The sequence below is a fragment of the Trachemys scripta genome, chromosome 14 (assembly GCF_013100865.1).
Source record: "Trachemys scripta elegans isolate TJP31775 chromosome 14, CAS_Tse_1.0, whole genome shotgun sequence".
NCBI classification, from domain to species: domain Eukaryota; kingdom Metazoa; phylum Chordata; order Testudines; family Emydidae; genus Trachemys; species Trachemys scripta.
The window spans coordinates 24,684,643-24,702,591 of record NC_048311.1 but is presented as its reverse complement, the minus strand read 5'-3'; the positions used below and the strand labels follow the sequence as shown (position 1 = coordinate 24,702,591).

Sequence of the window (17,949 nt, the reverse complement as noted above, 5' to 3'; positions counted from 1 at the left end):
TACTTTTGTAGGCTATCCAACTTTCTTTCCGTTTGCTTTGTTTTCCCTTAAGATGAGTGAAGAACTTAGCTCCAGATCCCTGGTGTTTATTAGGCCCAGTCAATCCCTTTGCACTGTGTTTAAATATGTTTTTTTCAATATTTTTATGTTAGCTGGGGGAGAAAATTAACTTGAAGAACATGAAAGTTGAGATAATTTTTTTAAATTATTACTGGGTAGAGAACTCTGCTTCTGTGCAGGCATAATTACTGCGTACAGTCAATGTGAACCAAGATCATTTGAAAATGCACACCAAGGGAATTTTTAAACCCTTCCTCATTTCAGAGAAGCCATTAAGTCTATTGTGTACAGTAAATATTTAGGCAGACAACCTTTAAAAAAAAAAGCATATTATTTACCAGAGAGGTTTGTAACGCCTTCTTTTGCAACTCAAACCTTGAAAAATCCACAATCTATTGTGCTGGAGACAGATTTAATTGTGAAGTTTTAAAAAATCATATTGTTTTAGGGCTTGAATGTATCAGCTCATAAATATTACAGCGGAAGTATATGGCATGGGACTTCAAAAAAAAAAAAAAAAAAAAAAGGGCAGTAATGAGCAGATGGAGAACTACTCTTTGCCACTGTGAAATTGCTTCGTTTTAGATTTTAATTTGAGTGGATTTTCTTCCAATTTTTTAATGAATTTAGGTCACATCCTGGCATCTGGTGGCTACTTTGGTCACCCCCAATTCTGGGACTGGTTCCCCAATACAACGTATTGCAGCCAGAGACCTCTATTTCCCTGCTATGCATCCTGCACTGGAGGCCAAGGGTGGCATAAAAGCCGGTACACCAGCCCATCCCAGTGGAGGATTCCCTTGGCTCAGGGAGAATTTTCCATGGGCCAACTGAAGCTATGCTTAAGGCATGTCCATTCTAAAAGTTGCTGGAAGGTAGATTAGCCAAACCAAGTGAAGGCGTAATAAAATTCTCATTGACAGAACGTTTCCTTCATCCTAGCATTTGAAGAGAAGCTTAAAACACAGGGGAACTACATGAGAACCAGGTTTACATGATCCTTGTGAAACTGTGGCTGAATCAAGCGTTTCCACGGTGTAGTAGTTCCGGGGTGGGGCTCGTCCCTTCCTGGCGCGCCTGAAAGCCAGGCCGCCCCGCTACAAAGCGAATAACAGTTCTGAGCTCAGGCCCTTTGTGCAGGGGCTGAGCACACAGTTAACAGTTCTGAGCTCAGGCCCTTTGTGCAGGGGCTGAGCAGACAATTACCAGTTCTAGAGCTCAGGCCCTTTGTGCAGGGGCTGAGCAGACAATTAACAGTTCTGAGCTCAGGCCCTTTGTGCAGGGGCTGAGCAGCCAATTAGCGGTTCTGAGCTCAGGCCCTTATGCAGGGGCTGAGCAGACAATTAACAGCTCCGGCCCTGGGTCAGGGCGGGGCTGCACACCAATAGTCAGTCAGTGGCCCAGGCCTTGTAGCAGGGGCTGGGTCAGTTTGGGTTAGCCCAGGCCCTAGGCCAGGGCGGGGCAGCAAATCAATAGTCAGTCAGGGGCCCAGGCCCCTTGGACAAGGAGGAGGAGAGACTGCCACCCGGCGCAGGGTGGCAGGGGGGAACACAGGCCCACCCACTCCACTGTGTTCCAGCCCGGGGCCCTATCCGCAGCAGTCCGTCTGCCGCGCAGTCAGTGGGGATCCTGACCGCAACACACTGACATGGGTTCGGGGTCTGCTATCCCCGGGCCACTTCCCATCTCCTCCTCCATGGGTACCTGCTCCTCCTGAGTTCCGTCTGCTGGGTCACAGATCATGGGCTCCTCCGGGCCCCGAGCACCAGGTAGGTCTGTCGCTCCCTCTGGGCCCTCGGCGGGGGGAAGCTCAAACCGCTCCTCAGGGTACCGGGCTCTCGGCAGGCTCAGCCAGTCCTCCTCAGGGTACCGGGCTCTCGGCAGGCTCGGCCAGTCCTCCTCGGGATACCGGGCTCTCGGCAGGCTCAGGTCCGCGGGAGCTCGGGCACCAGCGTCTGTCCTCTCCCGCTGCCGGCCAGCTACTGAGCGCTGGGGCCTGGCCTTTATACTTCCTGTCCCGCCCCTTGACTTCCGGGGGGCAGGGACAGGCCGCAGTGGCTCCGCCCACTCTGGCGGCTTTTCTGGCTCATCGCTTCCTGGGGCGCCTGGAAGCCAGGCCGCCCCGCTACACACGGGCAGATAATTAAATTGCTGAGGCACTAGGATTTTGCTTCTAGAGTGGGCATTTAAAAATGCAGCGTATACATAGAAAAAACAGTACTAGGAAAAGAAGAAACTGGAGACAATGCATCAGCTTTGTCATCTCCAGGCTGGACTAATGGAACTTGAAGCCTATGTGTAACTTCAGCTAATGAATCACACAACTGCTCCTCTTTTAAGGTGAGCACTTAAAACCAGCACTCTATATTCTGCACTGGCTCTCGGTCTACCTTCAAAGTATTGGTGATGACGCCCAGAGCCCTGAAAGGCCTGGGACCCTACTGTTACAGTGACCTTATCGCCATCTGTTTTCCCATGGGGCAGTTGCATTCAGTTGGCATGTTCTTGCTCTCTGAATTGAACACCTGGGTCTGAGTGGCAGGGCATTCTTGAGAGATGACCCTCCACTCTGTAATTCATTCCTGAGCAATCCATTAGAGTTACGGTTTTCACTGCAAGATGAACTTGTCCTTTCCTGCCTGTCTTCCTAGCAGGTGGACACAATAGAGGCAAGAGAAAGCTAGATCAACATCAAGGATTGACAAAAGGTGTTTGTTTTCACTTTGCAATATGAACCCAGATGCAACAAGGATGGGCACAATGTACATTTTTAAAATAAACCATAACCAAGCCATCAACGAACTCCTAGCAAAAATGTTGTACTGCACCTGTAAGAGCTCCATATCGTCAAGATTCTCAGAGCCAGGAACATTTTCCGTTAATATCGCTGACATGACTTTCGCATTCATTTTCGCCATATCCAATTCGCTGTACAGCTTCCCAATCTGTTCAGTGCAATGGAATGTTATATGTGCAAGTACAGAAAACACAATGTTTTCCACATCTATGGCCCTGCTTGCTCTTTTAGCAGATATACTATGGGCCTGATCAGCGCTGCCTTACTCCAGCCTTTACACAGATGATACTCCATGGATAGGGTCCTACCAATTTCACGTGAAAAACGTGTCACGGACCATGAAATAAGCCCTTCCTCCTGAAATCTGATCTCCCCTTTGCTGCTGTGAGCACCCCAGCCCAGGGGCTTCTAGCTGCAAGTCCCCGCCGGACTGGGGAGGGACAGGACTTGTTCTTCCTCTGCACAGCAGCTCTCAGGCAGAGATCAGACCCACCTCCAAGTGCCTCCTCCTGCTGCCGGAAGCACCAGTGCTGGGCAGCAGCCCCAGAGGTTCCTGCCGCTGGAGGAGGCTTGTGGACGTGGGTCCGATCTCCCCCTGCTGCTGGGAGCGCCCGAGCCAGGGGGCTCCTAGCTGCAAGTCCCCACTGAGCTGGGAAGGGACAGGACTTGTCCTTCTGCGGGGCTGCTGCGGGGGGAATAAAGAGATCAGACCCACCTCCAGGTACCTTTTGGGTTGGGACCCCCACGGTTACAACACCGTTAAATTTTAGATGTAAACAGCTGAAAATGTGAAATTGACCAATTTGAAAACACTGGCTGTGAAATTGATCAAAATGGACAGTGAATTTGGTAGGGCCCTATCCATGGACGTTAATGGAGTTAGTCCGGTTTTATATCATCACTATAAGGCAGTGGATCTCAAACCTAGCTCTGTGGAGTGCAGTGCTGCTATTTCTCTCCTTTACAGTTAAGTCCTATTACTATTAAGCAGACAAACTTTTCATTTATCCACAGACAGGTGTGGAATTGGCTTGTCCATTTCTTTCTTTTAAAAATAATTTCTTCACATTGGTGTCATGCAAAAGTTTTCTTTACCCTTTCCTTCTGTCTTTGAATTGCCCTCTTTTCTTACTAATTTGCACCACAGTACCCTTTCTAAGAGCATTAGAAATATACATACTCAAGCAAAGATTTCTACTTTCCAATCGAGCAGCTCCCTGGCAGTTGTGCAATCTCGTTTCCTGGCCTCTACTAAGATCTGGCACATGAATGTGTAAAATTTTCTAACAAAATAAAAACACTATGGTAATGGACCAGGGATTCAGCCCCGGACTGTCAACAAAAGCCTATGCTTGAGCTAATGGAGATTTTCCTTGCAGCAGCCTCTAATATTATATCCTATACAGGCCAGGGAATCATGATGACAGACGCTCAGTCAGCATATTTTGAAAGAAAGACTGTCCTGTACCTGTTCAGAAGTCAATGTTATTGTTGGAGCTGAAGGACGAGGCACTGGAGTACTTTTCACAGAGACAGCAGAAGGAGGCGGTGGCTTTTCAGAGGGCCAAGACGAAGCTCGCTGCTATATGATATGAAGAGAGTTTTTGTTTAACCTGGGAATTGACACGGACATCCAGATGACAGCGCTACAAAGCATCATTATCAGACTAGAAAACAGCGCATTAGCCTCCTCATAATCAGTGCTGCAACACTACCAGGGAGGAAGGCTTAGACGGAGTTATCCGAGTGAGTTCTATTCACTCCAGTAAAACCAATAACCGTTTTGGAATAAAAATCAGACTTGGGATCCAGGTTTCCTTTCAACTGGTTTGTTAGCAAATGAATCCATCAGAGGAAGGAGTGTGAATGGCGAAGCATGAGTTATGCCTCTGTGACCAGGTGCAGAGATCAGCCCAGCTTTAGTGAGAGAATTCTATTACTTTCTTTGGAACGGGAATTAACAGGTGTCAGTCCTCACTGCACAAGAACCCTGCTCTGGGGGAAAAAATTAGGTGTGGCTGGTGATGGCGCCACACTAGGAAAGCAGAAGCTGTAAGAAGAAAGGGTCTAGGAATCTTTGTCTGGGAGATGAACTGAGAGGGGAGTAGGTGTTTCTGGATCCCAGAGCTGGAAATGCAAGAAACCTTGTGTGCATTTTGGGATAAACTGAAGGCCTGCATCAGACACTATGCTTAAGCTCTTTCAACCTTAGGTAGGGTTACCATACGTCCGGATTTTCCCGGACATGTCCGGCTTTTGGGGGCTCAAATCCCCGTCCGGGGGGAAATCCCCAAAAGCCGGGCATGTCCGGGAAAATCGGGAGGTCAGCCGGGCCGGCGGGGAGCCGGGTCAGCCGGGCCGGCGGGGACCCCGGCCGGCGGGGAGCCGGGTTAGCCGGGCCCGCGGGGCCGGGAGCGGGGGGGTGCGCCGGGCCGCCGGGGGCCGGCAGTGCTGGGCGGGCCGGGGGTGGTCGGCCGGGGCCAGCACCCCAGGGCCCGAGCTGACCCAGGCTGGAAACGCCGGGGGGCCAGCCTGGGCCGCGCCTCCTCCCCCCACACCCGCCTTACCTGCTTCAGGCTTCCCAGGAATCAAATATTCCCGGGAAGCAGGGGAGGGGGCGGAGACTTTGGGGAGGGGGCGGGGCTGGGGGCGGGGCCGGGGGCCGTGGAGTGTCCTCCATTCGGAGGCACAAAATATGGTAACCCTACCTTAGGCACTCTGGGCCAAATTCTGTATATAGGTTCTGTTCTTGCACTATTGAAGTCATTAGAGCTTTGCCATTGACTTCAGTGGGCGCAGGATCAGAGCTTTAGAAGACATTCATTCCCACAGTTACATCTGGATGGGGGAAGAAATAATTATCTAGTCAAAAGACTCAGCACATAGCCTCGTCTGAATAGCCTTAGTCAAAATACACTGCCTTTCCTATACTCCACTATCTAATCATCAGGCCAGACTCACAATAGTTTTGAATCACTTCCGCCTGGGCTGACTAGAAGATTCTAAATCCATAATTGCAACATTCCACCTGATGGTTTCACTCTTCTCAAAAGTCTTGTGAAAGCTCTTCCAAGTCATAGGAAATTGGAAGGAATGGATCTTGCTGCACATAGAGGTGGTATGGATTGCTCAAGCCATATTGAGAGAGGGTCATTTTCCAGATCTACACATACTTTCGATCAACTTAAATAGTAAAGACAGAGCCTTTATCCACAAGGTTGCAAATTATTTTGTAGACTATACAAAGAGATGGGTAGTCTTATATAGTAAAGACCTTTTTATTAGACTTCCCTACCTCTCCCAATTCCAAATTGAACCCAGATAATGCTCACATTCTGAATCATTGGGCACCTTCATGCAAATCATACACATTTTGGCTCAGACTTTCCAGAATGACTAAGAGATTTGGACACTCAATTGCCATGCATTTGGATGGGAATTGAATGCCCAAATCTCTTAACTAGCTTTAAAAAACTCAGAGATTTATCCTTCCTGTCTGAGACAACCGATCCCCCAAACTTTTTTTTATAATAAAAAGCACTATTATCTAGTTTAAAAATATATATACTTCAGGACAGAATGTGTGACTGATTTCCTGAGTATGTGAGCAGGATTTTCATGGTTTCCGACATAATAACTAATGACAATCAACACACCTTCTTTGTACATAAAGCTCTTGCAATTAACTTTGATTATCAGTGACAAATGTTGTGCTGACCTTGTGTGTCCCTGGGTTGGCATCAGAGGATGGAAACTGCACTCCTTTCTTTAGCAGTTCCAGGTACACTTCCTTCACTTCACTCACATCCACGGTTCCTTGGAACCCGTAGGCCCAGGTCTGTTTTTGAAAAATCATTGGTGAGAGAAATCAAAACGTTTTTATGTTTGAGATCCAGAATTCTTTGCTGGGAGAAGCCACATGGCTTGAACCTCCACTCCCCAGGTGGCTGCCTCTCTTCCTTTCCTTGTCCACCCACCTACTAGAAACCTTGAAAAAATGCAGGATTTCTGTTGGTTGGAGGAATTGGTTCCAGGGGTGAAGATGATGTCAGTGGGTCAGGGAAGAAAAGAACCTCCTTCTAGAGGGGTTCTTCTACTACACATGTGCCTGAAGCCCTCCACATGAGCTACCTACTCCCTTGGCCTGCACTCTAAGCAGCGGGAACAAGACAGAGAAAGCTTTAAAGCTCCCTTTTACTTTTCTCCTTCAATGCAGCTGGGGAAGGAACACATCCAGCAGTCAGGGTAGGGGGTATCCAAAGGGGCCTTTCCATGCCCCCTTTCTGCTCCTCTCCCTCCACCTCCCACTCCCGGCTGCACTTGCAAAAGTAGCAAGTACATCAAAGGACATTTTCACAAGCGGCTCCCACAAACCCCCTTCCAGCCCATCACCAGGTTGTATCATTAAATATTTACTATGTATATATCCCTCTATTTACAATTGACTTACCCTGATAAAGGCCAAGATTGTGTCCTGTGTATCAGCTGGCAGATTGTATCTTGGATGCAGCAATTTCACCAGCTTGTCCTTGCAGAAGTCTTTCTTCACAACTAAAGACTGGAAGCTGGGGCCACAGTTTTTCACGCACATGTCGAGAAGCTGTACAGAGAAGGCATTTCTATGACACGGTGATTAAAAATAACTGGAGCCCTTCCACCTTCCTCCCCCCCTTTTCAATTCATAGCTGGATGGCATTCTGATGGTCACCTTGGAAAGACGAGATTAGACAGCAGTGTTTATACAGCACCTAACACAGTGGGGTCCTGTTCATGACTAGCGCTGCTAGGCACAGTCACAATGTGAATCAATCATAATAAGAACAGCTACCACTTTCTTTTTCTCATATCGCCTACAAGCAAAAGGTAATCAAAACTAAAAAACACACGGAAGCTCTCCAATTGTGAGAGCTGTGTGATAGGGAGCATGGAGACCAGAAATAAAGTAGGCAAATTACTTTGAGCATCAGAATCATCTTTATGAAATATCTACCTTCAAAAGCAGGCTTTGGATATGCAGCTAGAGCCTCACAGAGATGACAGATCCACAAGGCATTGAACGTCACCAAACTCGATAGTTATCTAACACTTTTCATCCACAGCTCTCAAAGCTCTTTCAAAGACAGGTGCTCCTCATCCCCATTCTACAGATGGGGAAATCGGGAGCATTAACCTGTCCTAGAGGGCCCAATCCATTGAAATCAAGCCAATATAAAGTCTTCTCATTGGCTTGAAGGGAATCCTGTCCATAGAACATCTGTGGGTACAGGCAGGTCTAGAATCCAACTCTCCTGGTTCAAAGTTTTGGAGCCCTAACCCCTTGACTATGGTGCCCCAAGCAGAGAGGAAGAGGGTCTCTCTCTTTACTAAGCCCCACCCAGACAGGAGGGGAAAGTTTAGACCAGTTTACAAGCTATGTCAATTCTATCAGTATTCCCTCATTACAAGTATTGGGAAACATTCCTCAAATTAGAATCAACATTCTAAGTGGCACCACTATAGCTGCCCATGGAGCTGAAGTGGATTAAACATGCTTTCCCTGTTCAGTGTAGGCTACACAAAGGTGTGTTAAAAACATTTTAGAAACTAATTTTCTAGCTTGGAGATGTAGGGACTTTTCTCTAATGTGAACAGGGCCTTAAGGGAAGGGAGGTACAAGAGCAGAAATATATCCCACAGAAATAAAGTGAGCATAGAACAAAGAGGCAAACTGCTGTGCAAAAAGCCAAGTAAAAGATAATAAGCAGAGAGTCTTAGCTTGACTGATTACTTTTTTATTTGAAAGGGTCCATGAAGTAAATGCTGCGGTTTGTGTAAAACATTTTCTTGGGGAAATGCAACTCCCATTATGAATTCCCCACACCTGAGATTGAACACTTACCCTTTTGAGTCAGACTACTGTGGCTAGAGGGCCAGACCCTCCACTCTATTTATGCCAGTGCAACCCAATTGTCTTGAATGAGGTGCTCCGGCGCAACTGCAAGGCGAATTTGGCCCTGATTAATTCTGGAGCAATCAAGAATGAGCTACTTTGATACTTATACTTTCATTAGGATTCTAATATCCTTATTTACCGTTGAGAGTAGTAGCCTACCGCCCTAAGCAGTTCTATTGGAAGTAAGGTGCTACCCAGCATGGGGAAGTATTCCAGAGGGTATGTCTACTCTGCAATTGGGACAGCACATGTCGGCAAACGTGCCCTAGCTTTGCTATTTTTAGTGAGCTAGCTCAGTCAATGTAGGTGTAGCAGCCTGGGCTTACTGCCCAAATATGACTAGTTTCCCAGGTGAGGCTGAATTCAGGCAGCTAGCCCATCCCACTGTCTATCCTGCCGCGAGCTGCTATTTTTAGTGAGTTAATTCAATCAAAGCTGGTTGCCCCCTCCCTGTGCTGCAATCACATCTCCTGCTTGCTGTACTGATATCCCCAGAAACTCACTCTTGAGAAGGTTCGAATCAAAGCATTAGCAAACGCATTTTCAACTGTCCCGTTAGACTTTCCATAATTAGGGGGCGGGATCAGATGAATTTAGAAGCTGGCACAGTTTCTACACCCCAGGTGAAAGGAGTTCCGTGTCAACAGGAAGGGGGTTGGGTGCTTGATGGTGCAATCCAAGCTCTCAGATTCACATACCAAAACCAGACTCAGCTAATAAAAGGGCACCCCAGCCCTTTGGTAAAAGGTAGCGGCAAAGGCACCATTGCTACAAAACGTTAAATGGAAGAAGAAAAGGATGGGGGAAGGGGAAAAGTGGTAGAAGGAAAGAAAAGTATTTTCCATTGAAAGCCAGATTCTACTCACTAAGTTCAGTGGGACTCATCATGTGAGTTAGGCAACCAGGGTTTGGTTCACAGAGTTGGAATGAACAGTTTCATTTTACAGTAGAAGCCTCTAAGGCAGGGGTCAGCAATGTTCGGCACGCGGCTCTCTAGGGTAAGCACCCTGGTGGGCCGGGCCAGTTTTATTTACCTGCTGACGCGGCAGGTTCGGCCGATCGCGGCCCCCCACTGGCCGCAGTTTGCCATCCCGGGCCAATGGGGGCAGCGAGAAGCCGTGGCCAGCACATCGCTCGCCTGTGCCATTTCTCGCCGCCCCCATTGACCAGGGACGGTGAACCGCGGCCAGTGGGGGCCGCCATCGGCCGAACCTGCTGCATCAGCAGGTAAATAAAACTGGCCCGGTCCGCCAGGGTGCTTACCCTGGCGAGCCGCGTGCCGAATGTTGCCAACTCCTGCTCTAAGGATATGTCTACACTACCCGCTGGATCGGCGGGCAGCGATCGATCCAGCGGGGATTGATTTATCGCATCTAGTCTAGACGTGATAAATCGACCCCCGAGCGCTCTCCCATTGACTCCTGTACTCCACCGCTGCGAGAGGCGCAGGCGGAGTCGAGGGGGAGAAGCAGCAATTGACTCACCGTGGTAAGTGAAGACACCACAGTTAGTCGATCTAAGTACGTCGACTTCAGCTACGTTATTCACGTTGCTGAAGTTGAGTAACTTAGATCGACCCCCCCCAGTGTAGACCAGGCCTAACCACAGGATGCTGCTAAGAATCATGGGTGGATATATTGGCTGCTCAGACACCTCAGTCAGTGGGTACCAGTTTGTAGTGTCAGCATTCTACAACGTGTCACAGCCTAGAGTCTGTTAGGCCATTCATTCCAGGGATGGATTATGTACATTTATTAGTGTTTTCCCCAGTCTAGTTTTTAATGTCCTAAGTGATTGGGGTTCCACCTTTTGCTTTGGAAGGCAAAACCACAGTTCTCTAATCTTTTTTCACCTCCCATTGCCTTGTTTGCCCTACAATGCAATAGAAAGATGTTCCGGGGTTCTCTCTCACACATACGTCTTCATTTTTCCATCCCATAACTTCTCCAAATCTTCAGCTTTGCAAAAAGTTTCAGAGGGGCAAAAGTACAATATAAATTCCATAGCTTTGCCTCTTGGTAACTTTTCCAACATTATCGAGTTTCAAAAGGAAAAATGAAAAAGTGGGGTGGGTGGGAGGAAAACAACCCCACTCCCAGAACTTACTCAAAATTCAAATTTTCCCCAAAAATATTTTAAGAAAAAATGCAGAAATCAATTTCTCTCCTTCCCCTGCCCATTTTTAATTCTGCACAATGGGAAAAAAAAATTTTTTTTAACTATTTATTTTGGCCATCCCTAATACTGCTGTTGCAACCGGAAGCCCCAGTAAAATTGGGACATTGGTATTTACAAATATTAAAAAAGCTAATGAGTTCTAGTAAGCTGAATAGGTGTCGTTCTTAAAAACAGGAAGGGAGCATGCAAACAGGTTTGACACACCCACTATCTACAAATAATAAAGAGTCAAGTAACAAACACACATTGCTGGCTGCCTGCCTAAAAGTCAGAATCTTCTGGACGTCTGATTGTGAAACTTGCAGTGTGGAGTCTGATCTCTTGCCTTTAATAGAGACACTTTATGAAACTACTACAGTAGGGTTACCATATTTTAATAAAAAAAAAAAAAGGAGGACACGCCACAGGGCCCCAGCCCCGCCCCAACTCCACCCCCAGCCCCAACTCCGCCCCTTCCCCAAAGTCCCTGCCCCAACTCCGCCCCCTCCCCTGAACGCTCCGCCCCTGCTCCTCCTCCTCCCCTGCTTCCTGCGAATCAAATGTTCGCTGGAAACCTGAAACAGGGAGGCAGCAGGTAACCTGGGGCAGGGGCACGGCCCAGTCCGGCCCGAGCGGCTCCCTCCGGCGGCCAGCTGGCCCCGGCCAAGAGGCTCTGTCTCTGGCATCTCCGGCCTGGGCCCTGGGGCGCTGGCCCTAGTTCCAGCCGAGTGCGCCAGCCCCGGCCGACCACCTCCAGCCCCGGCCGAGCACCCCCGGTCCTAGCGACTCTAGCTCGGCTCGGGCCCCGGCCCCGGTCGAGCGGCGCCGGCCCCAGCAGCTCCGGCTCTGGCCCCAGCAGCTCCAGCCCAGACCCAAGCCCCCTCCCTATTTTCCCAGACATGTCCGGCTTTTTGGCAATTCCCCCCGGATGGGGATTTGAGGAGCAAAAAGCTGGACATGTCTGGGAAAATCCAGACGTATGGTAACCCTAAATACAGGGCCCAGCATGCAAAATCTTCATCCATGTAACTTCGTAAGCAGCGGTTGACTTCAGCAGGCCAGAGTGCATAAAACTAAGTCACTTCCAGAATGTTTTTATACACCTGATTGTCACCCATGTTCCTCTAAATCAACAAGCACACAAGGAAAATATATGGAACAGGAACAAGGAAACAGCAATAAAGTAAAAGCCGTGCTCTGTTAGCATATTGGTAAATGGCAGCTCAACTGAGTTAACCAAGGCCTTGATCCTGCAAAATCTACACCCAAGATAAAATTTGTACACGAACAGCACCATAAAACTCAATGGAAACACTCAGGTGCGTAAAGTTACTTGTATGTGTGCTAGTGTCTCCAGGAGGATTGGGGCCTACAGGTGTGACTCTGCTAGTTCAAAGCAAAACAAGAACTTTCAGCATATTTTTCTGAGTGCTGTTTATGCTTCTCATAGAAGTAACCTAAGCTTTGTGTATACAAGGATTAAGTCCTTGACATGAGGTGGAGTAAACGAAACCAGATCAAAATACATATAAAAGAAATTTGGCTCCTTTATTTGTTCTTTTCTTAGCTGTATGTAAAGTAGCCGGGAAAGGGGGTTGGATGGAGATTCTCAATGGGCGGAGGGGACGCAAGGTAATTGGCACAAGGTGGACTGATAAGGGGAAGAGTTGGTCAAAACTACCAACTGCTTTTTGCAGGAGAGTTTTTAAAAACTTAACATTTGAAAAAAGTTTTCAAAAACTGAGAAGTGTTTCATATTTTTGTCGTCTCCCCTCCCCCCCCAGCCCTCTTTTCCAGGGGCAAAAATAGAAAAAGCGGGGGGAGGGAAGGGGGAGGAGATGATTTGTCAAAAAACCAACGCTTTCATAAGAAACAAAAATTCTCCACGAAAACTTTTCATTCAGCAAAAAAAAGGCCCTTTCCTGTCACAAAATGACAGACAGAAAATATTCAATCAGCTCTTGCACCAAGACTACAGTACGTGGTTTTGGAAGCCAAGAAAGTAACATGGCTAGCACTGGAGGTGTTGCAGGGGAGGTATTACTGGGGCCAAGGAGAGTGGCAAGCAGAGGCCAGGAGGTACTGGAAAATGGAAAGAATTCAGCAGCAGTGGAAGAGGCACTGGCAGACACAAGTGTTTGCAGCTTGCAGAAAGAAGACTGAAAGAATAAAGAAGAGGAGGAGGAGGAGAGAAAGGGGGATTTAGCGGAAAGAGTAGGGCTTGCCAAATGAAAGAAGGTTGGGAAATTGAGGCAGTGAGAGCTTGGAAACCCAGAAAAAGATCTGGGACTGAAAGGTTGAAATTGCCTGGCAGGGTGTAGTTGCATGTGAGTAGGTGGGAACAGAGAAGGAGAAGATAGGAGCTGAAATCCAAGAGAGACTATGAGATAGTGCTAGGAGAAGGGCCGGCTCCAGGCACCAGCCCAGCAAGCAGGTGCTTGGGGCGGCACGTCCAGGTCTTTAGCGGCAATTCGGCGGCGGGTCCCTCACTCCCTCTCGGAGCGAAGGACCAGCTGCCGAATTGCCGCCGAAGACTGAAGCGGCGGTGGTAGAGCTGATTGCGGCTCCCCCCCACACACACACTTGGGGCGGCAAAAACCCCTGCAACTGGCCCTGGCTAGGAACTTGGGAGCACACCTGAAACCCTGGAAGGGGAGACTTGGCATTTATTTTGCAGTCATGCTGCTTGGATCTGAAACCTAACAGTTGGTCATTAGCCCTATCTGCAAGCAAATAGAATCCATTTTCACCAGGTCAGTGTTGTTATCCGGTTCCACCCGGGACACACCAGGAACATGAACATAAGGTCTTTTTTCTACAAGGCTGAATAATAACAGAACCACAGCTATATCTGCAGAGCAAATCTCCAGATAAACACTCCCAAAGCTCCGAGCTGTGTTATCAAACTCTAGCCTGCACATTCAGTGCAGGGTTAAGGTAAACAAAGGCCTGGAGGAGAAAGCAAGCCTGATACAGAGAGTGCACTCAGAGCAGAAGCAGAGCATTTCTGCTATGCAAACCTGTGGAGCAAAAAGGTGACTCATCTAAGTAACTGAAGGAGGAAGGGAGCACAAAGGAATAGAAATGGGACACGCTAACCATATAACCGATGTGTTTAGATAACTTTAGCTGTATCCGTAACTCACCAGCTGACTCTTGGGCACTGCTGGCCTTCCTGTGATTTAACAGTGTCGGTCACCTATCTACCACCAGACACACCATACAATACGTAACAGCGCTGATGCTTGTGTGATAAAGGGAAACTTCTGCATTCAAATAATGGAAACAGTAAAGAAAATGAAATCCTCAGGGAAATCATTTATACCTAAAGACCAGGACAGCTAACAAGGATATAGGGCCTTGATCCTGGTCTCAGTTACACTGGGAACTGCACTGCACCTAGTAGTGTAAAAAAGATCAGAATCTGACCCACGATATCAGTGCAGAGGAGAGAGGAGAACTATGTTAACATGCTCCAGTAAACCCAGAGATGGGCCCCAAACCAAACTGCCCCACAGCCTGGGGAAGTTCAGAGGCAGACTCAGACTCTGACTCAGAACAATCTGTAATGGGACCAAATCCCAAGGCCCCCAAACACTGGGACAATTTAGATTCAGAGCTGAACGTTGTAGGTCTTATCTCCAAACAAAACAACATCAGTCATTTCTTCACCCTAATTACATCCTTGCTGGCAATAAGGCATGCTTTTGCAAAACTTATACCACACATTCCATCATGCTGTGTAATACACCATGAGTAATAAGGCTAGCAGATGTGTTATTAGGAGAATTGTCAAGTCAGTTCAGCCTTTGTACAGTATTCTAACCCCTATATCTTTCAGAGATTGGTGGGGTATAATCTGTGGGACAGCCAAGGGGAGTCGTATGATGACTGTCTTGGACAAGCCTTAAGTGTAGAGGTGATATAGGATTATTATTTATTATTTGTATTACAGTAGCATTTGGGAACTGCAGTAAAGAATCAAGGTTGAATTGTACTAGCTAGGTGCTGTGCAGACATATAAAACAGACTGCCTCAGAGAGCTCACAACCTACCTATCAATCACACACTGACTTATTTCTTAAAATATGGCTTCCTTCTCAGTATCTAATTAATAGAAGTAGTACAGTTGTACTTACAGACAAGGTGAATCTAATCTCCTTATGGTTACAGTTTTTGGAAATCCTTTTCTTTAGTGCTTTTACTGCATCTTTAGGCCTGTGATAACAAGAAATTATGCAGAGAAAGGTACCAATGAAATAGGGTGGCTGTTTTATAAAAATTGTCCAAGTTCTGAAAATACTGACATGAAATAAGGAGTGAATCAGCTCCCAGTGTTACTCTAATTTTATGCTGGTTCACACCAGTGTGATGGTTCCACTGATTTCAACAGAGTCACTTTGGTATTAAACAGGAGTAATATGGTGGTGAATCAGGGTCATCACTACAGACGACATCACCACTCCAGAGTCCTGTGCAGAAGAATAAACATAATTCCCCAGTGTGGAGTTTCCTCTCCAAAATTATTTTCTCTTATCATCATGTGAGAGATTTACCTGTGCAACTCTCATTAACATAAAAGCTTAAATGGCCAATGCATCAAGAGTTAACTAGAGCCCATTTTTCAAATATGCTGGAATTAGAGACCTCATGGGAGTTTTGGCAAGACCAGAGGTGTTAGTATCAGTGTCCTGGTTAAATGTCAATCCTGGTAATTGCAGGATGCTTCTAAACAACCCCAGTAATTGCTGTGTGCTGGTAAACAGACACTGCATTCCACATTTCCATCATGGCATTGTGATTTTCATATAGTTCCTCTCTATATATAGCTGTGTGGGAGTGAAGGGCTGGGTGTTAGCTCATTCCTTATGGAAAATAGTTTTGTTTCTTAACATACTTTGTGTATAATGCAACCAGGTATTACAGTAACTGGTGCCCGGGACTGCTTGTGATAAACCAAACCAATATCCTTCAAGATGATCTAGCACTATATTAATGCAACCCATCAAAAACCTGGGTTAAGAAAAAAAAAAACATCTTACTGGAAAAAACATTCAATGCCAATAAAGCCCTAATTCAGTGCTCACCTTTGTAAATACAGTAGCTTGAATGTCCTAATGGATTTCTTGTAAAACTCCACTAAGATCAAGATTTCTCTCTCTTTTTAAGTTGCAAACATAGTAATTGCCATAGCAGATCAAAATAGTGGAGAAGCGAAGGCTTTGTCTACACTACGCAGCTTTTAGCTACAGCCGTGCCGCTAAAAGGTGCGCAGTGTAGCCACCGTTTGTCGGCAGGAGCGAGCTCTCCTGCCAACAAAAAACTTCCATCCCCAACGGGTAGCGTTAGTATTGGCTTGCTGTTGACAAAACTTGTGTCTTTCAGGGGGGTGTTTTTTTAACACCTCTGAATGACAAAAGTTTCGTCTTTCACTTGTCAGTGTAGACAAAGCCTAAAACAGGGGAAGGGGGATTAGGAAGAAAAATTCCCCTGTAGTTAAATTATTCCATAAAACCCCACTTCAGGGTTTCTAATACCTTCCTCTTAGGGTCTAATCACTATCAGAGCCAGGATACTGGGCTAGATGGACCACTCATCTGATCAGGTCTGGCAATTCCTTTGTTCCTAGTATTCTGTCTCAGGCTGTGGCCAGTAGCCGATGCTGAAGAGGAAATCACAAGATGTTTCAGAATGGACAGTTATGGAATAAACTGCTCAGATCAAAATAGTGGAGAATTGAAGGCTTTGTCTACACTACGCAGCTTTTAGTGACACAGCTGTGCTGCTATAGCCGTGCGGCTAAAAGGTGATCACAAGGGAAAGTTGTTTCCTAAAACAAGAGGCACTGGGTAGATACTATACATAAAAAACAATGCTCATAGCTAAACCATCCCCTTGCCAATGGACATGGAGCTATAGGCAAATGGCTGTAGACATAAACAAGAGCATGGGGTTAGAACAAGGAATGGAAGTGCATGGAACAGATGACTTTTTTTCCACTCATTATGTATCATCTCAGGACTGAAACCTCTCTGGTAAATAATATAACATTTTTCACCAGTAGATCTCAAAGGATTTAAAAAAGGTCAGGATTATTATCCCATTTTACATATGGGGAAACTGAGGCACAGAAAAGTGAAGTGACTTGCCCAAGGTTACCCAGCAGGCATTTGGCCAAGCTGGGTAACCTTGGGCTCTACCCACTAGGTCACACTGCCTCCCAAGGGGTCCTAAATAACTATCTAGGTACATTAAAATATGTTGGGATACAAAGTGTGACATCACTTGACTTTTCTGATGATAAATTTAATAGAGGTGGACATCAAAAATATCTAATCAGGAATCCTGGTCAAGTTACAAACCATGTTGTGGTAGCTAACAGATGTCTCGAATATTGTAAACTTTGGATTCTCCGCTCTTTATAGCGGGAACTCCTACCCTTAATGGTCAAATCTTGACATCGTCACTGATTTCTTACTCAACCAAGGCTCCCAGTAACTCAAAGGAACCTTTCTCCTGAGAAAAGGCTGAATACAAACCAACTAAGGGCATTAGGATCCAGTCCCCAGTAATGACTTAATTAGATGTGACCTTAAGTAGTTGACATGATGCATATGCAACTATAAGGAATACTACTGGCCTACTCTGAAGAAGCTGGTCCTACTTCTGAATAGCAAAGCGTAACTTTGGATATTCTTATTAGCCACATAAATGAGAGATATTTTAGTGTGTGTGCACGCATCTCTCCCACACATGCATAAACATCCACCCAGGGCTCTTTTAAACAGGAGTAGTTAACTAGGCAGTGCAAACATTTTTGAGATTTCTGTTAGTCACTCAGGACAGTTACAGCTGTATCACCTGGTAAATGACTTTCCAAACCAGGCTACAGAGCATTCGCCTACTTACCCCTCATCCGTTGTGTTAATAATGTCACAGATGTGCATAAACTGACCCCACTCCTCAGCGGGCAGCGCACCAACCGTTGCTCTCTCTGGAAGGA

At 46.7% G+C, this 17,949-nt stretch overlaps 1 protein-coding gene and 1 long non-coding RNA gene across 5 annotated transcripts in view; one reads left to right on the top strand and one right to left on the bottom strand.

Annotated features, from left to right (window-relative positions):
* Positions 1-17,949, top strand: part of LOC117887651 — a 46,408-nt gene that overhangs the window by 9,492 nt on the left and 18,967 nt on the right. The window lies entirely within an intron of this gene.
* Positions 1-17,949, bottom strand: part of TOM1L1 (target of myb1 like 1 membrane trafficking protein) — a 39,102-nt gene that overhangs the window by 20,443 nt on the left and 710 nt on the right. For 3 of the 4 annotated variants that reach the window (XM_034790308.1, XM_034790306.1, XM_034790309.1), the window contains exons 2-7: positions 17,856-17,940; positions 15,086-15,164; positions 7,308-7,457; positions 6,576-6,695; positions 4,326-4,439; positions 2,889-3,005 (exon numbers count right to left, since the gene is read on the bottom strand). In XM_034790308.1, coding sequence (XP_034646199.1) covers positions 2,889-3,005; positions 4,326-4,439; positions 6,576-6,695; positions 7,308-7,457; positions 15,086-15,164; positions 17,856-17,940 — 665 coding nt within the window. The remainder of the gene's footprint in view (positions 1-2,888; positions 3,006-4,325; positions 4,440-6,575; positions 6,696-7,307; positions 7,458-15,085; positions 15,165-17,855; positions 17,941-17,949) is intronic. The other variant, XM_034790307.1, reaches the window with a different exon arrangement.